At 50.5% G+C, this 26,707-nt stretch overlaps 1 protein-coding gene across 1 annotated transcript; it reads right to left on the bottom strand.

The window, feature by feature from the left end:
* Positions 1–2,246: 2,246 nt before the first annotated feature.
* On the bottom strand, positions 2,247–26,304 carry LOC307104940 (HLA class II histocompatibility antigen, DR beta 5 chain-like; the record flags this gene model as incomplete). The annotated part of the gene is made up of 6 exons (XM_079780229.1): positions 2,247–2,487; positions 2,767–2,790; positions 3,708–3,818; positions 4,453–4,734; positions 19,856–20,122; positions 26,205–26,304. 6 exons carry the CDS (start codon positions 26,302–26,304, stop codon positions 2,474–2,476), a joined length of 798 nt encoding a protein of 265 aa, XP_079636355.1. The 3' UTR covers positions 2,247–2,473.
* Positions 26,305–26,707: the final 403 nt, after the last annotated feature.

Raw genomic sequence — 26,707 nt, 5'->3', positions numbered from 1 at the left:
AGGGAAGGCTGGGGATGGAGGGTGGGTGGGGCTGATCAACCAAAGACCTTGAATGCATACATGCGGGATCTGAGGAGACACACACGTCACAGCTTTAGGGTAATAAAGTGTGGAAGCAAATGTGCATCACAGATGAAATACAGCCAGAGTCCAGGTGGGCAGCCCCCCTCTCTGAGCCAGGGTCCTCCGGCACACCCCTTCCCTGGGAAGGAAGGATGAGGGTTCGCCAGGACCCAGAGGCCCCTGCTCCCACTCGTGCCGGGGTGTCTGTGTGAGGGGAGGAGAGGGGCTGTCACCAGAGGACTGGGGAGTGGAGACGGGGGTTCTGTCAGTAGAATGTGGGAAGCCACCGCCACCCACAGAGCCTGCAGGTAACAAAGCCACAGCCCAGCACTGCCTGTCAGCCCCGGGCCCACTGATCTGGGTCACAGAGGATGGCAAGGAGGGCCTGTCCCGCCCCCGCCCATCCCTCAGCTCCCTGTGTTCAGAGATGGACTCAGCAAGGAGGGGAGGGGGAGAGGGGGAGGGGATGGAGGGGCCTGACACCTGGAGCTGTCCACACCCAGCAGGGAGGTGGGATGATGTGGGCGGGGCCACGAGGCCCAGGGCCCAGGAGAACCCAAGGGAGGAGCATGGCTGCAGCCCAGGGACTCAGGGAGCCTGCGGGGGAGGGGAGCTGGGCACCTGTGCCAGGGCTGCCCCAGACCCTTCACCCTCCCAGGGGGCAGTGCCGGCCACTGACAGCTCCAAGGTGAGCACCCTCCCTTGTGAGTGCTCTTGACTGAAGGGAACCTCCTCTCTCAAGGTCACCCCATTTTCTGGAGCAGCTTGCATCCAGTAAGTGCACAGCGTAAAAGACACTCCCGTCGCCCCACGTGGGACCTGGTGCAGGGGCTGTGGATGGAGCCCAGGCAATGGGGCCGGGACATGTGATAGGTGATACAGCTGCTGGGGGACCCATGTTTACTGGGGCAGTGCAGGCCGCCTTCCGATGTGCAGAGGAAAGCATATTTGAACTCCATAAAAGGCAGGGTCGGCCCCCCTGTAGGTCTGTATCAGACTGCATGTATGCGAACATGAATGCAGGTTGCATATCATGTGTGTGCACGGAGGTCTGAGAAGGCTTATGTGTGCTTACACCTGGGATGTAACGTATGGTAATGGGTGTGCATGGATGAGTGTGCATGTAGGCATGAGTGTGTGCACACAGGCTCGCATGTTCACCAGTGAGCCTGTGTGAGGGTTCAGACAACTCATGGGGGTAACTCACCCCTCGCCCTCTCACTCGTCAGCTTCAGGCTCTCCCTCGCCTGCGACCCTCTCCCTCGCTGTTAAAGTAGCTCCTTCTCCTTACTTCTCAGCTTCTTCCAGCAAACCTTTCTGGGTGAAGCCAACACAAATTCCAAGCATTCTTCCTGTTTTTTAATTTATAATCTTTAAATATATTTTTATTGATTTCAGAGAGAAGGGAAAGGGAGCGAGAAATAGAAAATTCAATGATGAGAGAGAATTATTGACCAGCTGTCTCCTGCACACCCCATATGAGGGATCAAGCATGCAACCCAAGGATGTGCCCTTGACCGGAATCAAACCCAAAACCCACCAATCTGCAGGCCAACGCTCTAGCCACTGAGCCAAACTAGCCAGGGCCCAGGCCACGCTCTCCTGTCACGGTGTGTTCTCCCCAGTGACTTACGTGCACGCTTGACTCTCTGTTTCTTTTGTCTCATCAGATGGGAGCTTCCTGGGGGTGGGGGTGACCCAACAGGAGCCGGGGAGGGTCCCAAGCATGGAAACTGCTTCTGGGCCCACAGGGGACTAGACTCCTGACTCTGTCTCTCAGACTGAGCTCAAGAGCCTGGGAGGGGCGGGAGCCGGGGACACACACCCTGCACCAGCCCCTTCCTGGCTCCTGATGACCTGGGGGAGTCGCACTGAGCGAGCTGTGGGCCTGAGGTCGGAACCTGGGTCTCCATCTTGACCTGGGTGACTTGGGAGGCTTTTGGCTTCTGGGCTCAGGTGCCTCCTCTGCATGTGAGGGGTTCGTAAGCGGCCTAGGGCCCTTGGCCTCAACAGCTCTATTGGCGCCTCGTCTCCTAGGTCCTGTGCAACACTCTTTCTTCCTACTTCCTGTCCTTGAATCCATGCCAGTCAGATGATTTCACTCCGTATTTAATTGAGGAACATTTTACAAAGAAATGTGAGCAGAGGTGAGCTAAGGTGCACAGCAGACGGCGAGGGTTGAACACAAAGGGACAGGGAGGATGGAGCTAATGCTCTGCAGCCAACACTGGGGCCTCCAGGTCCAGGGCGGGGAGGAACCAGCAGGGAGGAGCTGCTGGGGGTCAGGAGCCAGGACCCCCCAGAGCCCGAGGCGGCTCTCCTTGTGGAGTGAGAGCCCAGCAGGAAACCTCTTCAGGCTGAGAAAGGGCAGGACAGAAGGGTCTTTCCTGCCCATGTCGCGGTGGCCGCCTCAGCTCCGGAGCCCTGCAGACAGAGGACAGTGCAGTTCCCAGACCCAGCCAGCAGGGGCGCTGCCCTCCCAGCCTCCTGCTGTGGCTCCCACGTGAGAAGAAAGGCTCTGAGGCCACAGGAGCCAGAGCTGCTTTACAGTAGGCTTTTCATCAGAGGGGAGGAGACGCTGCAGTGTTAGCGGCTGCCAGAGCCACACCCAGGCTTCCCCACTATTTCTGTCCTTCTCATGACCTGCACCTTCTGTTCTAGGGAAACCAAATTCATCCCTAAGAGAGGATTAAAGAGCATTACCTGTAGGCTGAAGTCCAGAGTGTCCTGGGAAAGAGAAGCTATATATTACTTAAAAGATAGGAAGGTAAATGTGTCCTTAAACACAGGGTCCCTAGCACAGGCCACCTGAGTTCTCTAACAGCACTCCCACTGAAGGGCAATATAAGACACTTGGGGGGGCTAGCAATCTGAATCTTGCCAGTAACCAGTATTTTGATGCACATAGTAAATAATTAGCTCCATTCTTATCTGTGATGCTTGTCCTGCCTTTCAGAACCTGTTTCCCAGAATACTCCCATTTTACAGAGGCTATGAACCATATCAGCTATACAACCCCTGGAGGGGGTTGTCAGTGCTGGCGCCAGCCAGGTCAGGCCTTTAGGTGTAATCTCACTTCCCCCATCCCAACCTATGGGGGCCTGCAAAGCCCCCAAAAGGTCTGGAAGCCTGATCCATATTGGAGGAAAAAGAAACTAAAGGGGATAAAAGGAAGGCTTCCTCCCTATACATCACTCAGGCTTTGGAGGGTGATCCCCTGAGTCACCAATCTAGTGCATCTGCAATTCTGCATTAAAGGCTCCTCTTCTGAATCCTCTGAGTGCCCGACTGATTATTGTCCATGCCACCTGGCAGCTTATCTGCAACACCACTTCACTGACAAAGAGCAGAGCCGAGAGCAGCGGCCCCGAAGCCGTCACATCCAGTGTCATCAGTGACCGCAGGGCCTGCTCCTCCATGTGCCCAGGATCTGCACCCAAATCCCGTGCGTGTTACCCCGTCTCTACCCCGCAGCCATGGCTCCTCATGTCTCCGCCTAAGAACCGGGAGCTGGAGATTCTGCGTTTCCAGGACACGGGAGACCCACAGGGAAAGAGAGGCCTCCGCGGCGCTGCCACCCCAGAGCTCACCCAGCAAAGCCCCGTCCCCACCGTCTCCGGCCTCGCTGCCCGCGGGCTCCTCACCTTTCCGCGCCCTGAAGGAGACCAGCAGCCCCGCCCCGAGGAAGAGCAGCCCCAGCACGAAGCCCCCGGCTCCACTCAGCACCTTGCTCTGTGTGGATCCGGACTGGGCCCCTGGAGGAGAGGCTGTGTCAGTGGGTTCAGCCCAAAGCACCTTCTCTAGTGGAGACCCTGGGATGGAGAGCTGGGGGGGGGGGGGGGTGCCCTAGAGGAAGCAGAAGAATAGCCATTTCCGGGAAAGACCCTGAGGTCACACTGAGCAGGTAGAGGCCCAGGCACCGGCCTCAGGTGCCCTCACTCCCGACCCAAGGCCACTGCTTTGGCCTCTGAGGGCTGCGGAGCCCGGGGCGCGGGGACCCTCGGTACGTGGCCCGGGTGACAGAGCCTCAGACACAGAGCAGACGGGGCTCTCCCATGGCAGGAGGGACCCCACGCTGTGGAGGAGGCGCCTCCTCCCGGATCACAGTGGGCAGCTCAGCGCAGGCAGAAGCACCGCCCAGCCCACAGGGGACGGGGCCAGGGCCCAGGGGCACATGAGGGAGAGGGTGGGAGACTGACAGCAGGGCAGGAATGGCGCCCCCAAGGCTGTGGGGTCCACAGGAGCGATCGCAGGGCTGCCCTGTGGCCTGTGCTGAGGGAGAGACCCCAGCAAAGGAAAACGGGGTGTGGGGAGAGGGACCCTGGCCCTCAGGGACCAGCAAAGGCCCCTGTGGAGGGGAGGGGGCAGGGAGGTCAGAAGGCGTCTCACTCCATTCCACGGTGAGGGGGCAGGTGCCTCTGGTGTGCCGCACTTGGCAGGTGTAGACCTCCCCGCTCCAGGGCACTATTTCCAGCATCACCAGCATCTGGAAGGTCCAGTCCCCGTTCCGGATCAGGCCCGTGGACACCACCCCGGCCTGCTCTTTCCGGCCGTCCCGCAGCCAGCGGACCTCGATGGGGCCCGGGTAGAAGCCGTTCACGGAGCAGACCAGGAGGTTGTGGTGCTGCAGGCGCTGGGTCTTGGCAGGGAACACGGTCACTGCGGGCGCAGCTGGGACAGAGAAGGTGGAGGGAGACGTGAGCAGACAGGTAGGCCCCTGGGTGCCCCCTTTTGGCCTTGTCCCAGGGCTTGTGTGATTTCGCACTACGGGTCACTAGTTTATTACATATGGAGAGAAAATATAATGAAAGCAGCAGGGAGAAACTGGGGAACAGCTTGGGGAAGATGGGGATTCAGGGTGCTAAATCCTGGGAATGCGATCACACCTAACAACACAGTCTTTGCAGGATACACGGTCACTGTGGGCTCATCTAGGACAGAAAATATGGAGGGAAGCAGGAAAGACCCGGGTGATTCTCTAGTTCTGGGGGCTGAGTCCTGAGGGAGAGGGAAGGGAGCAAGGACAGGCACTCATTATAATACTACTAGGGGCCCAGTGCATGAAATTCATGCACTGGGGGTGAGGGGTCCCTCAGCCCAACCTGCCCTCTCTCACATACTGTTGCATCTCACGTAAGCATCCTATATCCCAGCCAGGCCGGTTGGGGATGTCCTACTGATGGCTTAGGCCCGATCCTCATGGCAAGCGGGCCTAAGCCGCAGTCTGGCCTCCCTTTGTGGGAGGCAACCGGGCTGATCAGGGGAAGGCACCAGCCCCATCACCCTGCTGCTACAGCCACTGCCTGTCACCACAGCCACCAAGGTGTTTTCATCAACACAACTCCAGTCCCTTCACCAAGAAAAAATGACAACTTTCTTTAGGCATTTTCAAGATGTGTCTTTCATAAGATATGCCTTTCTTTCTTTCTTTCTTTCTTTCTTTCTTTCTTTCTTTCTTTCTTTCTTCCTTCCTTCCTTCCTTCCTTCCTTCCTTTCTTTCTTTCTTTCTTTCTTTCTTTCTTTCTTTCTTTCTTTCTTTCATCCTCGCCTAAGGATATGTTTCCATTGACTTTTAGAGAATGTGGAAGAAAAAGGGAAAGATAGAGAGAAATATCAAAGTGAGAGGAACACTTTGATTGGTTGCCTCCTGCATGAGCTCTGATCTGGGCCCCGGCCAGGGAGGATCCTGCAACCTAGGTACATGCCCTTGATCAGAATCAACCCAGACCCTGCTGTCACAGGCTGAAGCTCTATCTACTGAGTCAAACCAGCTAGGGCAGGATATGACATTTCTTAGCCCTCCAGCAGTGGACCTTCGTTTTTTTCTCCAGAAGTGTGGTGGAAAAACCCTAGATCACCTTTTTGAATTCTTATTACCCAAGTTACTAAGAATATTACCAGTGGCATACAGGAAGCTTAGCCAATGTGGAGTCAGAAAAGGTGTTTCCTCTATAGTTCACACCAATCATGGGCTGTGCCCTGCCCAGGCCTAAAGCCTCTGGCCAAAACTTTCGGCCTGGGCAGGGGACCTCCAGCTCCCTGTAATCGCAGACAGCGCTCATTGGGCAGGGGACCCCAGCTCCATGCAATCCACCACAGGAGCAGACCCCCTCGCAGGAGCAGACCCACAGTTCCCTGCGATCCATCGCAGGCTCCCTGCTCGTGCCCAAGGCCGGGAAAGCCTCCGATGGAGGCTTTCCCGGCCTTGGGCACAATCGAGGCTTGGGTTGCGATCGGGGCTTGGGTCAGTGCCCGCCAGCGGCGATGGGCATTGACCCATGCCACCTGCCCCATCTGCCATCGGGGCTTGGGTCCCAACGGCCATGGCGGGCGCTGCCCCCTCCCCCCGCCATCTTTGCTGGGTTAATTTGCATAGCACCCCTGATTGGCTGTGGGCGTGGCTGGTGGGCGTGTCTTATGGGTGTAGTGAAGGTACGGTCAATTTGCATGTTACTCTTTTATTAGGTAGGATAGTGACACTCATTGAGCAACCCCGTTCTTTTTCAAAAGAAGTGCATCTGTTATTGGGATTGTTGTTATTTTATAATTATCTCTTTTTTTTTTTTTCAAGTTGATGTTTGATCTCAGGGCAGGGTCTGGGACTTATTAATATGTGTGTTTCCTGCCTGACAACAGGTTCAATAAATACAATTTTGGAGGAAGAGGGAGCAGGTGGAGAAAGAGGAGGGAGGTGGAGTGAACAGGATGGGGAGGAGAGAGAAGGTGGGAGAAGGAGGAGGAGGAGGAGTAGAAACTCAGGACAACCATTTTTACTATACCCCAAAAGGGTAGATTTAAGATTAATAGTAAGCCCAACTGGCATGGCTTAGAGGGTGAGTATTGACCTATAAACCAGGAGGTCACGGTTTGATTCTGGGTCAGGATAAATGCCTGGGTTGCAGGTTTGTTCCCCAGTATGAGGCTTGCAGGAGGCAGCCGATCAATGATTCTCTCTCATCATTGATGTTCCTCTCTCTCTCTTCCTGTCTGAAATCAATAAAAATATATATTTTAAAAAGATTGATGTTAAATCATTGCTAGCAACTTTGCAATACATTTCATTACCTTAAAGATGTTTAAATTCTTAAATTAGAAAGCAATAAAAAAAAGAATCAAAACAGAAACTAGGAGCTGGAGAAAATGCTGAATCAAATGTTAGCAAAGTGTCCATCTTGCTGCCTAGAAAACCCGTAAAATCACTGAGAAAAGGCTAGGACCCCAGGGATGACAGACAATAGGCAATTCTTGGAGCAGGAACAATTAACCAATAAGCATGTGAAAAACCTTAGAAATCAAAGAAGCATAAATTTTGAAAAAGTTTTCAATTGAGTATTTGGCAGCATTGAAAAAGATTTAATAAAACAGAATACAAGGTAAATGGTCCCAACTCTAAAAAGTTAATATGGGAAGGATTAAAAGTTAATATGGCATAGTAGGTGGATGCTGCATGCACATGTTCCCAGGAATAAGCTGGAATTACAACTAAAATACGGAAAGGCTTCCTGAATAATTAACAGAAAACTCACAGGAGAGAACCCTGATACCAAAGACCGAAGGTGGAGACCGCATAGAGACTGGTAGGAGGGGCAGAGGTGTAAAAGGGTTGGTCAGGCACCCACTGAGAAGTCCCAGAGAGATATCTCAGCTATTGAGGGGTGCTACTGAGAACTCTGGGATCTAATTCCAAAGCGGGGCTCCCCACCAGAGAGCACCAAACTGAGGAGGGTACATCTAGCTGTAAAAAGCAATGGGGTGCTGTCTGCCAGGGAGTGGCAGCTGAAAGTTCAGGCACCCTCTTGAAGGGTCAACAGACAAAAATTCCCTATGGAGCCACCCAACTTGTGCCCTGGCAGAGGGAGCATGAAGTGGATTGGAGCTGTGAGAGCAAACCCAGGACTTGGGGAATAGAGCTCAGAAGGCAGACACTCCAAGTTTTCTGGTCTGAGTCATTCCCTCATGCAGCAGAGGACATCTTTCCCACATAGACAACTGCCTTGCCTGGAGGTGGGGGGGGGGGGGGAGACAGTGGACACACCCTATTGGAAAACACCTTGCCCTGAGGCCACTTAAGAGATTAAAAATGACAGTTACCCTCCAGGCAGAAGCAACTGCCCCACCCTGTTGGAAAAAGTCTCCCTACACTTGAGGATGATTGCCTGGGGGCAATTCAAGTCAGAATCCTATTAATCTGTAGACTGAGGCGTTCTCTGGAGGCTTTGAATCTTTGCCTGATCCAATTAGTCAGAAACAGCCTTTAACACTATCCTGCACCAGTGATTGAGAGGTGTAGAGTATCTTCCTAATACATAGTCACAAATTTAAACAACCAAAATGAGGAAACAAAGAAACAACCCCCAAATGAAAGAACAAGTGAATTATCCCAAAGAGATAAATAAAGCAGAGATAAGAAATTTATCTGAAACAGAGTTCAGAGTAATGATGGTAAAAATGCTCAACAGTATGAAAAAAGATATAGTAACTATGAAAAAAGAACAGTATGAGATAAAGAATGACATAAAACAATTAAAGAACACATTGGAAGGAATACACAGCAGATTAGGGGAAGCTGAGGATCAAATCAGAGAATTAGAAGACAGAGTTGAAAATATCACTCAATTAGAGAACCAAAAAAAAAACCCCACAATTAATAAACAGGAGCACAGCTTAAGGGAACTGTGGGACAATGTGAAATGTAACAATATTAGAATAGCAGGTGTGCCAGAAAAGGCAGAAAGGGAGAAAGGAATAGAGAAGATGTTTGAAGAAATAATGGCAGAAAACTTCCCTAACCTGGTAAAGGAAAAAGTCACACAAGTTCAAGAGGCACAGAGAACCCCAAACAAGAAGAACCCAAACTCTCAGACACATCATAATTAAAATGCCAAAAGTTAAAGACAAAGAGAGAATCTTAAAGGCAGCAAGAGGAAGAAAACTGTTACCTAAAAAGGAGTTCCCATAAGGCTGACACCTGGTTTCTCATCAGAAACTCTACAGGCCAGAAGGAAATGGCATGAAGTACTCATGGTAATGGAAAGCAAGGATCTGAGACCAAGATTACTATATCCAGCAAGGCTATCATTCAAAATAGATGGTCAAATAAAAAGCTTCCCAGACAAAAAAAAAAAAAAAAGGCTAAAGGAGTTCATCATCACCAAGCCAGCATTACAAGAAATGCTAAAGGGAATGCTGTAAGGGATTGCTGAGAATAAGAAACAGAAAGAGAAACCTAGTCATACAGTATTTAAATGACTATAAATAAGTACCTCTTAATAATAATTCTAAGTGTAAATTGATTAAATGCTCCAATCAAAGGGTGTAGGGTAGCTGAATGAATACAAAAACATGAGACAACTATATGCTGTCTACAAGAAACCCACCTCAGAACAAAAGACAAACACAGGATGAAAGTAAAGGAATGGAAAAAATTTTTCTATGTAAATGGAAAAGAAAAAAAGAAAAGCTGGAGTGATGGCCACCCCCATGTGGAACAATAATCATATCCGACAAAATAGACTTTAAAATGAAGGCCATCACAAGAGACAACAAAGGTCACTACATAATACTAAAGGGATCAATCCATCAAGAGGATATAACCCTGGTAAACATTTATGCGTCCAACATAGGAGCACCTAAATATATACACTGAGAGGCCAGATTATTATGATCTCTGAATGCATAATAATCTGGCCACTCAGTGTATAACCTATCTAATAAAGAGGTAATATGCAAATTGACCATCACTCCAACACACCAGATGGCCGCCCCTATGTGGTCAAAGATGGTCGCCCCCGTGTGGACACAAGATGGCAGCCACAAGATGGCCAGGAGGGGAGGGCAGTTGTGGGTGATCAGGCCTTCAGGGGAGGACAGTTAGGGGCAACCAGGCCTGCAGGGGAGCAGTAGGCCTTGATCAGGCTGGCAAGGGAGTGGTTACGGGGTGATCAGGTTGGCAGGTAGAAGCAGTTAGGGAGAATCAGGCAGGTAGGCAGGTTTGCAGTTGGGAGCCAGCAGTCCTGGATTGTGAGAGGGGTCCCAGATTGTAAAGCATGCAGGCTGGGCTGAGGGACACCCCTCCTTCATGCATGAATTTTGTGCACTGGGCCTCTAGTCCTATATAATAAAAATCTAATATGCAAATTGTCCCCTCAACCAGGAGTTCTACCAGCAGGCAGGCTGGCCAACTGCCCATGTCCCCTCCCCCTGGCCAGGCTGGCTGGACCCCACCCATGCATGAATTCATGCACCCGGCCTCTAATACACACACACACACACACACACACACACACACACACACACACACACTGAGTGGCCAGATTATTATGCGTTCAGAGATCAGAATAATCTGGCCACTCAGTGTATGTGTGTGTGTGTGTGTGTGTGTGTGTGTGTGTGTGTAATTTCTAGAGGACTTTAATGGAGAGATTGACAACAATACAGACATAGAAGGGGTTTTAACACCCCTCTGACTTCCCTGGATAGATCTTCCAGACAAAAACTTATCAAGGAAATAAAGACTCTAAAGGACACACTGGATCAGATGAATTTAATTGACATTTATAGAATATTTCACCCCAACGCAGCATAATATATATTCTTCTTAAGAGCACATGGATCATTCACAAAGATAGACAACATGTTAGGACATAAAACAAGTCTTTACAAGTTCAAGAAGATTAAAATCAAATCAAATCAAATCATCTCAGATCACAGTGGAATGAAATTAGAAATCAACTACAGAAAAACAACCAAAAACATTCAAACACATGGAGGCTAAATAGCATGTTAGTAGACAATGAATGGATTACCAACGAGATCAAGAAAGAAATAAAAAACTTCCTGGAAACAAATGAAAATGAACACACAACAACCCAAAATCTCTGGGACACAGCAAAAGCAGGCATGAGAGGGAAGTTCATAGCACTACAGGCATACCTCAAAAAAACAAGAAAAATCAGCAATAAACTATTTAACCCTACAACTTAAAGACTAGAAAGAGAACAACAAGAAAAGCCCAGAGTAAGAAGAAGGAAGGAAATAATAAATATTAGAGCAGAAATAAATAACATAAAGACTAAAGAAAACAATACCAAAAAACCAATGAAACCAGGAGCTGGTTCTTTGAAAGGATAAACAAAATTGATAAACCATTAGCAAGACTCATCAAGAAACAAAGAGAGCAGACCCAAATAGATAAAATCAGAAATGAAAGTGGAGAAGTAATCATGGATGCCACAGATATACAAAGGATTGTAAGAAAATACTATGAACAATTATATGCCAACAAGCTGGACAATGTGGATGAAATAAACAAATTTCTAGAAAAATACAATTTCCCAAAACTGAATCAGGAAGAATCAAAAAACCTGAATAGGCCAATAACAACCGATGAAATAGAAGCAGTAATAAAAGAACTCCCACTAAACAAAAGCCCAAGTCTGGACGGCTTCCCAGGGGAGTTTTTCCAAACATTCAAAGAAGAACTAATGCCTATACTCCTCAAACTGTTTCAGAAAATCCAGAGGAAGGAAGACTTCCAAATTCTTTTTATGCAGCTCAGCATTACCCTAATTCCAAAACCAGATAAAGACACTATAAAGAAAGAGAATTACAGGCCAATATCCTTGATGAACATAGATGCTAAAATCCTCAACAAAATATTAGCAAATTGAATCCAGAAATATATTAAAAAGATCATATACTATGATCAAGTGGGATTTATTCCAGGGATGCAAGGCTGGTACAATATTTGTAAATCAATAAATGTGATACACCACATAAACAAATTGAGAGACAAAATTCACATGATCATATCAATAGATGCAGAAAAATCATTTAACAAAATCCAACATGCATTTTTTATAAAAACTTTCAGCAAAGTTGTAATAGAGGGAACATATCTCAACATGATAAAGGCTATATATGACAAACCTACAGCCAACATCATACTCAATGGGCAAAAACTAAAACCATTTTCCCTAAGTACAGGAACAAGAGAGAGATGCCCACCCTCACCTCCCCTGTTTGACGTAGTACTGGAAGTGCTAGCCATAGCGATTAGACAAGAAGAAGAAATAAAAGGCATCCAAATTGGAAAAGAAGAAGTAAAACTGTCATTATTTGCAGATGACATGATACTGTACATAGAAAACCCCAAAGACTCCATCAAAAAACTACTAGACTTAATAAATGAATTCGGCAATGTAGCAGGATACAAAATTAAATACCCTGAAATCTATGGCTTTTTATACACCAATAATGAACTCACAGAAAGAGAAACCATTGCAACAAAAAATTAAGATACATAGCAATAAACTTAACTAAGGATGTAAAAGACCTGTACTCAGAAAACACAGGACGTTGAAATAAGAGATAGAGGAAGACATAAACAAATGGAAGAACATAGCATGTTCATGGATTGGTAAAATCAACATCATTAAAATGTCCGTTCTACCCAAAGCAATCTATAGATTTAATGCAATCCTCATTAAAATACCAACAGCATGTTTCACAGACATAGAACAAACTTTCCAAAAATTCATATGGAACAAAAAGACCTGAATAGCTGTAGCAATCTTGGGAAAGAAGAGCAAAGTTGGATGGATCACAATACCAGATATCAAGTTGTATTACAAAGCCACTGTTCTCAATACTGCCTAGTACTGGCACAAGAACAGGCATATAGACCAATGGAATAGAATAGAGAACCCAGAAATCAACCCAAGCCATTATGCTCAATTACCATTTGACAAAGGAAGCAAGAACATACAATGGAGTCAAGACAGTCTCTTCAGTAAGTGGTGTTGGGAAAATTGGACAGATACATGCAAAAAAAATGAAAGTAGACCACCAACTTACACCATACACAAAAATAAACTCAAAATGAAAAAGGACTTAAATGTAAGATGGGAAACCATAAAAATCTTAGAAGAATCCATAGGCAGCAAAATAGCAGACATATGTCGTAGCAATATCTTTACCAATACAGCTCCTAGGGCAATGGAAAATAAGGAGAAAATAAACAAATGAGACTACATCAAAATAAAAATCTTCTGCACAGCAAAAGAAACCATCAGCAAAACAACAAGAAAGCCCATGCAGGGAAGAACATAGTATTTGCCAATGTTATCTTCTCTAATAAAATGGTAATATGCAAATTAACCATCACTCCGCTACACAAGCCACGCCCACCAGCCAAGCCACGCCCACCAGCCAATCAGGGCGAGTATGCAAATTAACCAAACCAAGATGGCTACAGCCACAGAGAGCAAGGTTTCCCAGGTAACAGAGCAAGCCAAGCTTTCCCATAGCCGTTGCAGGCCTAAGCCTCCACTCAAGCTACAAAGTTTCAATTATAGAAGGTAAACAAATTCAAACAAATGGCGGCAGAATGGAGCTTGAGAGAGCAGGCCAGGGTTGCCGGCAGCAACAGGGGAAGCAAAGCTTTCTGCACACCCTGGCCGGGCCCACCCGCTTAAGGCTACAAAGTTTCAATTGTAGAAGGTGAATTAACTGCCACAGAAATGGCTGCCGCCCCGGAGGGAACAGCAGGCTTGGCTCCACTCCAGGCTACAAAGTTTCAATTGTAGAAGGAAAATAAATCCCAGATACCAGGGCCTCTGCTTGGGTTACCAGGGGGTGTGGCTGGCCTGCAAACCACCACAGGCCCCTTGCTCAGGCCGCCCCATGCCCCAAGGGAACCCCACCCTGATCCGGGACACCCTTCAGGGCAAACCAGCTGGCCCCCACCCGTGCACCAGGCCTCTATCTTATCTAATAAAAGAGTAATATGCAGATTGATCATCACTGCAACACACAATATAGCTGCCCCCATGTGGTCAAAGATCCTGCCCCCATGTGGACACAAGATGGCCACTACAAGATGGCCAGCAGGGGAGGGCAGTTAGGAGGCACCCGGCCTGCAAGGGAGGGCAGTTGAGAGGGACCAGGCTGGCAAGGGAGGGCAGTTGGAGGTGATCAACCCTGCAGGAGAGGGCAGTTAGGGGTGACCAGGCCGGCAGAGGAGGGCAGTTGGAGGTGATCAACCCTGAAGGAGAGGGCAGTTAAGGGTGACCAGGCTGGCAGAGGAGGGAAGTTGGAGGCAAACAGGCTGGCAAGGGAGCAGTTAAACATCAACCAGGCTGGCAGCGGAGTGGTTAGGGGGTGATCAGGCTGGCAGGCAGAAGCGGTTAGGGGCAATCAGGAAGGCAGGCAGGCAAGCAGTTGGGAGCCAGCAGTCCTGGATTGTGAGAGGGATGTCCGACTCCCCTTTTAGGCCCGATCCCACCAGGATCGGGCCTAAACGGGCAGTTCGACATCCCTCCAGGAGTCCCAGATTGGAGAGGGTACAGGCTGGGCTGAGGGACAACCCCCCGCCGTGCACGAATTTCGTGCACCGGGCTTCTAGTCTCTTATAAGGGTTTAATCTCCAAAATTTACAGGGAACTCATACTATTTAACAAAAGGAAGATAAACAATCCAATCAAAAAATGGGCAAAGGACCTAATTAGACACTTTTTGAAAGAGGACATTCAGAAAGCCAAGAGACATATGAAAACATGCTCAAAGTCACTAATCATCTGAGAGATGCAAATCAAAACAACAATCAGGTGCCATCTCACACCTGTCAGAATGGCTATCATCAACAAATCAACAAATGACAAGTGCTGGAGAAGATGTGGAGAAAACGGAACCCTCGTGCACTGCTGGTGGTAATGCAGACTGGTGCAGCCACTGTGGAGAACAGTATGGAATTTCCTCAAAAAACGAAAAATGGAACTCTCATTTGACACACTCAATCCACTTCTAGGAATATATCCCAAGACATCAGAAACACCAATCAGAAAGGATATATGCACCCCTATGTTCATAGCAGCACAATTTACAATAGCTAAGATTTGGAAACAACCTAAGTACCCATCAGCAGATGAGTGGATCAGAAAACTATGGTACATCTACACAATGGAATACTACGCTGCTGTAAAAAAGAAGGAACTCTTACCATTTGCAACAGCATGGACGGACATGGAGAGCATTATGCTAAGTGAAATAAGCCAGTTGGAGAAAGTTAAATATCACATGATCTCACTCATATGTGGGATATAATGATCAACATAAATTGATAAACAAAAATAGAGCCAGAGGGAGAAAATGGCGGCCCACGACCCGGGCTCAGGTATGACTTAGCACCAGACTCGCTACCTCTTCTCCTGGACCGCCTCCCCTCCCCAGATTCCACAAGTCCACACCTTCTCCTGCACCTCAGCCACGGGACATAAAGAAGTTGAATCTGGAGCCAAGATGGCGGCAGAGGTGAACGGCTGATCTGTTGCCTCGCATGGCATTTTCGGAAATACAACTAAAAGATGGACTGGTGAGCACGGCGACTCCTGCTCGCGTCTCCCCAGGCCGGGCAGCTGCTCCTCTCAGTCAGCACCGCAGCCGGGGCCATGAGCTCGTGGGCGCCGCGGCAGCTGCTGTGGCGGCGGCCGTGGACTCAGCGCAGCGGCTCTCGGTGAAGGAAGAGACCATCTTTCTGCAGGACGGGCCCATCTGCGTCACCGACCTGGCCCAGCTCCCTACTGAGATCCTCGGGGCCCCGGAGACCGCCAACACCGACTTAGAGGATTCTTAGGACCTCCTGTCTTACATTCAAGTCCTCTAGCCATTTTGAGAGAGGAGAACCAAAAAGGCAGCAAAGTTAAACAAAGGAACTTCGCCGCGCACAGCAATTTCAAAGTTAAACAAAGGAACTTCGCCGCGCACAGAGCGTCTGCCACCCAGAACCACAGAAGAGCTGGCTGAATGGTGGATTTACAGCTAAGAGAGAAGAGGAAAGAGCGAACTCTGGAGGGGCTGAGGTGCGGAGGCGCGTGGGTCGGGCTGGGGGAGGGGGAAGGGACGTGCGGCTTTTGTTCCAACCCTAGGGGAGATTAGCTCCCCAGACGCCTGCGGGGAGAGGCTGGACTCTCGGCCTTCCTGTCGGAGAGTGGGAGTGACTTCCTTGTGGAGGTGCGCCCAGCAATCAGTGTTTGCTGCGCTGGAATGCGGAACGAGGGGGCTTAGAAACGTGGAAAGCAGAAAAAGCAGACTTGCAGCCAGTGCGGTTCGCCACACCATGGCCTGGTGGCGCCCTGAGGCCCCGCCCCGCCCTGAGACTCGCCCCGCCCTGGGACCTGCCCCGCTCGTTTTGCAGGCCCACCTGGGCTCCAAGCAATGGCTTTTGCATGTGGGTGGCCTGCCCTATGGCAGCTTGACCAGATAAACTGCGGTTCTAGTCGGACTGCTCCAGGGACGCTCAGACAGGAGGAGGAAACTGCAGTTTTTGCTGTAATTCCTGCTGAGTGGCCTCAGGCAGTAGCTGACCTACACTCCATTGGAGACCCAGAAACGAGGGCATCTGGTGGTCGGTGTGAGATGACACCAGATTTCAACCACTCGCATAAGGGACACATTCAAGAGGCAGACTCAGTGAGCGCCAAAGCCTTGCTGCACCAAGACCCGGCCCATAAATGTGTCTCCTACACAGCAACTCTTCCTTTATAGACACAGAGGATCCGCACGGCCAATTGGCCTGGAGGACAATTCCTCCTAGCAACACCAACAACAATCAAGACTTAACTATACAAAGGAGGACCAAGATGGAGGCATAGGGCGGAAGCCTGATTGTTGACTACCACAACAATTTTGAGTCTACGACGGGAGAGCAGAGCAGACACCATCCAGAACCACCGGAGGGCTGGCTGAGCAGATGCTCTACAACTAGAATAAAAGAGAGGGGTACGCGGGATGATGCTGATGCCGGTGACCCAAAGATCACACTTTAAGAACTACGGCTCAGGCGACACAATGGCGGCCTGGAACGTGCTCGGCGCAGTTCCCCCGGCGATCTCCGGCTGAGGGGAAGGCCCCACTCGCTGCCGAGCACGGACAGACGAGCCACTGGGAGACATGGGGTGGGAGACTCCGCACTTGCTGACCTCCGAGTCCTTCAAGAATCTCAACGCCCCGGAAGCAGCCAGGTGCGCACGCTCGGCGACTGGCCACTGCTGCAGACCCAAGGGCCGACGCAGCCACCCCGGACCAGCCCGCCGCCGCGCACTGGGCACACCGGAGCTTCGCCGAGCCCGCCGCCAAACGAGTTCTGTGGCGGCTGCCCTGGAGCTCTGAGAAAATGGCCGAAGGAATTGCTGAGATGGAATTGACCAACAGGAAATGGGATCAAGAAGACGAAACCCCGCTGGGTTCCCGTTCCGGGTGAAGCCGCGCGCCTCTGGGTCCGGGTGAGGCTGGGAACTGGGTCAGGGTGAGGCTGGGTCCCGGGCCCGGGTGAGGCCACGTGTCCCTGGGTCCGGGTGAAGCTGGATCCCGGGTCCGGGTGAGGCCATGGACCCCTGGATCCGGGTGAGGCTGGGTCCCGGGTCCGGGTGAGGCCGTGCGCCCCTGGATCCGGGTGAGGCCACGCGACCCTGGGTCCTGGAGAAGCTAGATCCCGGGTCCGGGTGAGGCCATGCGCCCCTGGGTCCGGGTGAAGCTGAATCCTGGGTCTGGGAGAGGCCGTGTGCCCCTGGATCCGGGTGAGGCTGGGTCCCGGGTCCGGGTGAGGCCGTGGGCCCCTGGATCCGGGTGAGGCCACGCGACCCTGGGTCTGGGAGAGGCCACGCGCCCCTGGGTCTGGGTGTGGCCACGCGCCCCTGGCTCCGGGAGAAGCTGGATCCTGGGTCCGGGTGAGGCCGTGGGCCCCTGGATCCGGGTGAGGCTGGGTCCCGGGCCCGGGTGAGGCCACGCGCCGCTGGGTCTGGGTAAGGCCACGTGCCCCTGGGTCCAGGTGAAGCTGGATCCCGGGTCCGGGTGAGGCCATATGCCCCTGGATCCGGGTGAGGCTGGGTCCCAGGTCCGGGTGAGGCCGCACACACCTAGGTCCGGGTGAGGCCACGCGCCCCTGGGTCTGGGAGAGGCCACGCGCCCCTGGGTCCGGGTGAGGCCACGCGCCCCTGGGTCCGGGTGAAGCTAGATCCCGGGTCCGGGTGAGGCCATGTGCCCCTGGATCTGGGTGAGGCCACGCGCCCCTGGGTCTGGGAGAGGCCACACGCCCCTGGGTGCGGGTGAGGCCACACGCCCCTGGGTCCAGGTGAGGCCACGCGCCCCTAGGTCCGGGTGAGGCCATGCGCCCCTGGGTCCGGGTGAAGCTGGATCCCGGGTCCAGGTGAGGCCATGTGCCCCTGGATCCGGGTGAGGCCACGCGCCCCCTGGGTCCGGGTGAGGCCACGTGCCCCTGGGTCCGGATGAAGCCGTGCCCCTGGGTCCGGCCGAGACCAAACCAGAGGGAGTCGGACCTGCATTACCACCATTTGTCCACCATCCAGAGCTGAGGGGTCAGTGCCGACATGTACACATAAGGAACTGGTGGACATTGATATTGGGTCTCAAAAGAACTGTTGGTCCAGAAAGAAACTCACTACAGACTGATTCATTTGCCTGTCAGCATAACTATTATTGCTCATCTCACATTCAGTTCATATAGGTATATCTCTAGTGACACATGATCTCGCTCATCTAGGGGAAATGATGAACAACATAGACTGATGAACAAGAATAGAACCAGAAACAAGGAGGCATCGATCGGACTATCGGGCCTCAGAGGGAGGATAGAGGAGGGTGGGGGGAGGGGGGAGAGATCAACCCAAGGACTTGTGTGCATGCATATGAGCCTAACCAATGGTTAAGTTCAACAGGGGGTTGGAGCATCCGTGGGGAGGGGTGTGGGATGGGAATGGGGGGATGAGGACAAATATGTGACACCTTAATCAATAAAGAAATTAAAAAAAAAAATAGAGCCAGAGGAAAAAAATATTTTAGAATATAATAGAAGTCATTCTGTTATTTGCAGATTTTTAATATTTCCTACAACTTTTGTGATATCATACTATGTTAGTACAGTTTGGGTAATATTATTATACTTAAAATTCTTTTATTTTTGAAATATTAATGTTTATTGCATGTAATATTATTATATGTAACATCATTTTTCTTGGATAATTGGTGTTTATTGCATATAACATTATCATTTTTAAAATTGTTTTTCTTGAGATATTAATGTTTATTGCATGTAACATTATTATAATTAAGATCATTTTTCTTGAAATATTAAGGTTTATTGCATGTAAAAAATAAATAAAATAGTCAAAATAAAAAATAGTCAATAATAAAAAATAAAAATAAAAAGTTTATATGTAATTATTTATTATTAGCATTGTATAGATTTTAACATCACTATGTTAATAACAAAATTGTAATTTAAAAACCCGTTCACAGTCATTTCCCCTAGTAAAAGTAGGTACACTAACAGGAACAAATAAGACACTCAGACCTAAAGGAGCTCAGAAAGGCCAGAGGTGCCTCGGAGGACTGCCCCTCACAACTCAGCCTGACCCTCTGCCCAGGGAAAGGCTTGCACACCAAGCACCCCTATTCCAGGGCTCAGGGTCGGGGGGGGGGGGCGAGGGGGGGTTGGCCAAGACAAACCGAGTCCCTCCTCACACCTGCCACCTCCCACCTTCCTCTCTCCCTCCCTTCTGCTCCCCAATCCCTCCCCGACTGGACACTACTGGGCACCCCCGGAAACGCCCCTACACAGGACAGGACCACAGGGTCCCCACAGCCACCCTCAGTCCCCTCAGGGGTGCCCCTCAGGGGTGCTCCTCACAGCCCCATGCACACGCACACATGCACACATGTACACGCACGCACTTACACACAAGTAATTGCATGCCCCAGTCCCCTCCCCCGTGCTCACTTTGCCGAGGCACCAGGAATCCATCAAACACCCTGTAGTTGTGTCTGCACTTGTCCACCTCAGCTCGCGCGCGCTCCAGAAAGTCCTTCCTTCGATTCCAGTACTTGGCATCCAGCTGCCCCAGCTCAGTCACTGCGTGGTACTCCCCTAGGTCACTGTTGAAGCGTACCAACTCCTGCCTGTTGTAGATGTATCTGAACAGGTACCGTACCCGCTCTGTCCCGTTGAAGAAATGACACTCATGTTTAACTTGATGCAGAAAACGTGCTGTGGGGACAGGAAGGACCAGTCACGCTGGTGAAAGACAATGGCGACGCTGCCCAGTGCAGGGCACCCCCACTGCCAGCACCCGGGGCCCCCTCCTCTGGGGCTGGAGGGAGGCCTCAGGGCAGGGAGACCCCTGGGACCCTCAGCCACAGAGGACCCACTGGGCTTCCCGACGGGGCTCAGGGCTCCAGGCTGGGCGAGGACTTGTGCCATCACCACCTCCTCCTAGACGCCCCCCCTCACCCACAGCCTTTCCCGTTCCCACACCCCCTCCTCCTGTCACCACCTGGGCAGGGACCTCGTGCCAGGCCCAGCTGCCCCGGGTCCCAGGCAGGAAACCGGGCATCGCCCTCCGCCCTGGAGCTTAGAATTCACCAGAGTGCGGGCACAGCCAACCACAGGCGTTCACACAGAAGGGAGATGTCAGGAAGGGGGGTCTGGAGCAGGGACAGCAGGACCCCAGTTCCATCAGGGCGGGGCCAGTGGCCTGAGTGACAGGATGTGGCTTGAGGGTTGTGTGTGTGGGGGGGGGGGGGGGGGGAGGAGGGGAAAGAGGCACATTTCAGGGGAAGGCACTGCCACCCGCAAAGCCTGAGGGAACCCATGGCCTCCTGGGAACCAGAGACCCGGCTCTGAGCCCAGACAGTGGGAGGGAGGGGATAGAGCCTGGAGGAGTCAGGGTGCTGGGAGCCTGCGAGTGAGTGAGGGGGGGCTTCTGCTCCATGTAACGGAGAGTACTGACGAGTCCAGGAGGTTACACCCCAATCCCAATAGGGCGCCCTCTCTTTCCTGCATGTCCAAACCCAGGAGGCACAGAGAACCAGAACACACCCGTGGTTAAAATGAGGTGAATGAATGGAAGCTTCTGACACTATGCATGGTGTGGAGAGAGTCCCTGCAGAAATGTGAGGCCCTTCCTGAGAACAGGGAGTTCATCACGAATCATGACTCGTAAAGGAGAGATGTGAAAGTCAGGAGAGATGCAGTGAGCAGAACTCACCATGTTTTGACAAACTTCGAATAAGGCAAAATAAACATCAACATCTTGAGCTTCAATTGATTGAATGGATTCAACAAGAAAGTGGTGATTTTGTGTAACTGTTTAGTTTTTTTCTTAATAAACTGTGAAGAGCTGTATTGGAAGGTGAGCATGTGTATATATCGTGAGTCTAGAATTTTTAGAAATATCCAGTGTTTAGCAGTGTTCTCAACCTCAGCAATATTGATGTTTTGGACAAGATAAATCTTTGTGCTTGGGGGTGGGTGTTGTGTACATAGTGGGCTGCACATGGTGACCCCATCAGTTGTCAGAGAAACCCCCCATGTAACAGCCAGACATGGCTCCTAAAATTGCCAGATATCCCAGGATTTGGAAGGAGGAGGGGTGGTGAACTTCACAGGGTGAGCTCTGCTGGTGTGAACTGTCTGAGAAATCTGTGATGAAAATGTCACTGTTGATTATGCAGTAACTGAGAATGACAATAAATATTTAGCCTATATTATATCTGTGGAGAGTCTTAGTCTACATAAAATTTGTATTTTTTAGTAATCTTGTCCCAATGAAGAGTAACTTTTCCAGCAAAATAAATTTGTTCAGGACCAAGATCTACCTGTTTCTTTGCCTTGCTACCCAATCACCAAGTCACCATTTATCCTCCACATTATCTTTCTTACTCTCCCAGCCACTGGCCCACTGCTTGTCTACAGCAGAAGCTACAGCCACGGCCATTTGATTCCCAGTCAAAGTCCCAACCAATTCGCGTTCTAACTGCCCCCTGCTCCCAATGATACCGGGAGGCACCAGGTTACCAGTCTTGGCCGGAGGTGGACTCTCATTTCTATGGGCAGGTCCCTCAGGAGGGGAGCAGCTAAGAGGACACCCTCACACAGACAGGTTACAAAGAGGAGCAGGTCCCAGCTTTAGATGGAGACCTTCACGTGGAAATGGTGGCAGAGGGGAGGGCACTCTGGTCAGACTGGGTCTGTCTAACTTTTCACAAATTCTCTAGCGCCTTCCTGACACATGAGAAGGTTGAAAAGAAACATGTGTGAATTGCTGTTCACTGTAGCCTGTGTGGTTAGCACTATCAGGCCATGCTCAAGGGCCCAACTTAAAGGTTGCCAGATAAAGCAAATAAATGTACATAACTAGAGGCCCGATGCATGAAGATTTGTGCAAGAATGGGCCTTCCTTCCCCTGGCTGCAGGCACCGCCTTCAGCTCTGGCAGGAGCCGCGTTTCTGCTCCGGCCTGGACCTGCCTTTCCACCTTCCCACACTGCCCAAAGGCCCGGAGCAGCTAGGGTGGTGTGGAATGCCTGTGTCATCACCATGGCAACGACACAAGCATCTCTCCCCGCCCCCGGCCGCTTGGCGCCTACATATGCAAATTAACCCACCATCTTTGTTGGGTGGATTTGCATATTCACTCCTGATTGGCTGGTCGGCATCATGAAGGTACAGCCAATTAGCATGTTACTCTTTATTAAGTAGATTCCCAGTTACACTTCATTTCAGATAAATAATTCTTTCTCTGAAATTCAGCTTAAATTGGGCATCCTGTATTTCCTTTGGCAGCCCAAGCCTACCCGCTGATGGAATCTGAGGTTGAGGCGTGTACTTAAACTTCTTTGTCTTCCTCACGTGCCCATGACAGTCTGCACATAGTGTGAGCCCATATGGAACTTTTCAAGTTGTAAATGCAAAATGGATGTAAATTCCTCCTGTATATTGGAACTAGCTGCCCTGGCCCCTGCTGCCCCCAAGCCTAAGACACATGCTGGCACATGGGAGCATCAGAAATCTCAGCAGCAAGTCAGACCCAACAAAGCCACTGTTCACCAGTGGGGGTAGAAGCCCAGCTATAGAATTAGGATCTCAATTAGAGCATTAGCACTTCCACTGGGTCAGATGGTAACACCCATGGGCCTTGTTCATTATCTCTAGAATAGATTTAGTGATACTGTATTCATCACAGGATATTGTAAGTGTGGAATTACATAGTGATTCTTCATATTGCTGATCATATAAACAATAAATAGCTTGCTCACAAGATCTTTTTATTCCTTAACTTCCTAGATCAAATAATGTCTTCATCACCATTTGGCATTTGTCTTGAATCAATTTTATCACTAAATGTCATTTTGACCAAAAGGACAGAAACATTGGTCTCTGTATATAACGGGATATACATGCACCTAATATGAAAGAACTATGCTGACTTAGAAGAGAGGACTTTCTAGATTCTGAGACCTAGACTATGTCACCTGGTTCTACAACTAACCATGTGACTCTGGGTCAGTTGCTTAAAGTCTCTGAATCAGAGTCCATGGTCATTACATCTGTAATTGCTGCAGGTAAGACGGGATGGTTATGAGAGTCACACACTCACATGGAGGCCTGGTGCATAGTAACTGCCCAATGTGACGGTGCTCCACGCCGGAGGGACCAGATTTGTCTTGTCCATGACTCCACCCTCATCACCAGGTGGTGACTGTCTGCTCTGGGTCACTGACAAACAGTGGCTGTGGAACTGGTGGCTTTCATAACCAGTTACCTCTGCCTTCAAGGTCACCCCAGTGGCTCCTTGCTGATGACTGAGCATCTCTGGTTCTCTCGTCCCCCAGCCTCCCTTCAGGCTCCTTTGTTCTTATGCTTTAGGTCCACTGACCCCCTGAGCCCGGCGCACAGTCTCCCTGACGTCACGGCTCAGAGTCACTGTAATCATCCCTCACATCTTCAGCTCCCGTCCTCTCTTCAAACGGTCCAATCAGGTTCTGTCTCATACACTCCACTGACTGTGAACATAACACCCACCAAACCCAGTGCTCACTGCTCTGCATGTTCTCACTTCCCTGCCTTCTAGCTCTCATCACACCTGGCCACTCCCTCATTCTGGAAAAATCTACTCCCCTCACTGCCCTGCATCACCTTCTCTTGGATTTCCTCAACACACTGCACCCCTTCTCAGTCTCCTCTGCTCTCATTGGCCCTTGGTCCTCTGGGATCAACCCTTGGCAGCTTCTTGTCTGCTTCTCTCTCTCTCTTCTCCTCTTCATCCACTTCCCTAGAGTTTAACACAGCACACGTGTCAAGGACACCAACACAAACACCCCCTGCTCTGGCCGGTCCTGACCTCCAGGCTCCTGTATTCAACTGGCCTCTTGACAGCTCCACACAAATGTCAGGAAATCATTTCCAGCTTACACTGAACCTTTCTTCCTCACTACCCCCTTCAAACTACTTCTTACCCAGCCTTTTCTATCTCAATAAACAGCTTCACCAAGTTTAACAAAATTAATGAAGATAAAATCCTCAGGGATTTTGACTCCTCCCTATTTCACCCATTAACAAGTCTTGGAAATATCTACCCCAGATCTGCTCACTTCCCCTTTACCTCTGCCTTTGCTGCACACGCTAATTGAAGTTCAAGCACATCACATGGGCACTCTTCCATGCTCCTAATGGCCCCCTGACTCCTCTTGTGAACCCTGCAATCCAATCTTCACCTGATAGCTAGAATCATTATCTCTCTATATAAAACCATAATATGCAAATAGACTGAACAGTGGAACAACTGGTTGCTATGACGTGTGTTGACATGAAGGGGGCGCATGAAACATGATGGGCATTGGCAGCAGGTGGCAGAGCTTAGAACATGGTGGGCATTGGCCATGGTGGGATGGTGGAGCAGGTGAGTGGGGGCGCCAGTCACTGTCATCAAGGTGAGCCTCTGGTGCTTACTGAAAATCCTTTGCTCCTGTGTTCTGCAGTCCAACCAGGTGCTTGCACCTGCTGCTGGTGCCTGCACCTGCTGCCAGCATCGGCCCCACTTGCCCATGAGGGCTTCTCCAACTCCCCCTGCTCCTGAGGGGCAAACGAGGCAGCAGCCACCGCTCACACTGCTGCTGTTGGTGACCCCAATTGCTCCACACAATCAGTGGGTGTGAGCTGGGCTGGTGCTGTCAGTGCATGGGAGTGGCATCGCTAGGAGCTGGACTGTAGGCAGACAGGGGAGGGGACCAAGGGCTACGATGGGAGAGGCTAGGCAGAGGTGCAGAGGATGGGCCGAGACCTGCCCCTGTGTCCACCACAGCCTCGCAGCCCACTGTTCCTTTCAAGGTGCATGAATTCATGCACTGGGCCCCTAGTTTTTAAAATAAATATACGTGGACTCTCCTTGTCACCCTCCAGCAGCTCACATGTCTCTTCAGATAAAATTCACACTTCTTACCCGCCATCAGGGCCCAATATGATGTGTCTCCCGTCTTCTCCAGCCTCTTCCTATGTCAGTGTCACTCCCCAACTTGCTCCTGTGCTGCAGCCACGCTAGCCTTCTTCCTGCCCCTTAAACACGGCAAACACGTGCCCACACTGTGGCCACTCCCTGTTCCTCTCCCTGGGACACTTGTCCCCCAGATCTTCACAGGATGGCTTCTTGCATCATCCAGGTCTCAAATGTCTCTGAATGTCACTTCCTCAGGGAGAGCTCCCTACCCACTTGAACTGACGGCCTATAACCTTGGGGTATTGTTTTCAAAGCTATTATTGCTCTGAATTTTTTCTTTCTTAAGAGGTTCAGGGAGAAAGAAAAGGAGATGGTGGGGAGGCCCCTTGATACATCTCACATAGAAGGGAGAGGCACCAACATCACAGATTCTGTTGAGTACATAACATAGGATCCTCAAAGAGGGACCCTCTAATTCCTTTGACTCCCATAAAATGCCAGAGAAACTTTCCTCTTGGGGATAACTCAATGCAATAAATGGAGCACTGGGTGGAATTAGTCTGAGATCATTACTTCACAATCCTCGCAAGACCCCGATGGAATGGGACACAGGCTGGGGAGGTTTATTGAAGGTGAGGTGAGAAGGACGGCTGAGATACATGGAGCCCCTTGCACATCTCGTAGTGGCGAGCACCCACCCCCTTTTGTGGTGGAAAGAATCGGGGCCCATGTGATAAAGGTAGGTGGCCACTGAAGAATATGCCACCAGTTTCTAAGGGACATGGCCTGGACACGGTGACAAAGCTAATTTCCTTTCTTCCTCACCCACAACAGCTCACCCCCAAGGTGCACTTACCTGGTGTGTCCCTGGCCCGAGCCAGGGGAGGGCTCAGAGCCATCAGCATCACCGTCAGAGCGGCCATCCAGGAGCCTCCGGGGAACCGCACACACACCATACTGGAGCTCAGAGAGGACAGGGGCAGGGAGCAGGCCAGTCTCACTCAGGGAGGGCTGTGACCCTTCTCCACCCACAGCCCCAATAACACCAACTAGGGAACTCATTCTTTGTTCCTGGATTGGGTCATCTCAGTACTGAGAACCAATCAGCATCAGAGGTGAGTAGCATCGTCAGTTGCTGTTCAGAGGTTCAGTAGGAAGGTCCTCTTTTGATACTTAGAATTTCCTGCATTAAAAGCATTGCTTTGATTGAGGGCTTTAAAGGTTTGGTCTGGTTGTGTCAGAAACACTGTGCTGGGCCCTATTGTGAGGCAGCTCCTCGCTGGTCAGTGATGAGCACACAAGTTGGAGCCTTTGGGGGCATTAGGCTCTCTCAATGCAGACAGAGCTCTTTAGACAAAT

The sequence above is a fragment of the Cnephaeus nilssonii genome, assembly GCF_951640355.1.
Source record: "Cnephaeus nilssonii genome assembly, chromosome: 9".
NCBI lineage: Eukaryota > Metazoa > Chordata > Mammalia > Chiroptera > Vespertilionidae > Cnephaeus > Cnephaeus nilssonii.
Note: the sequence above shows the minus strand (reverse complement) of the source record. Positions and strands in the feature narration are given on the sequence as shown.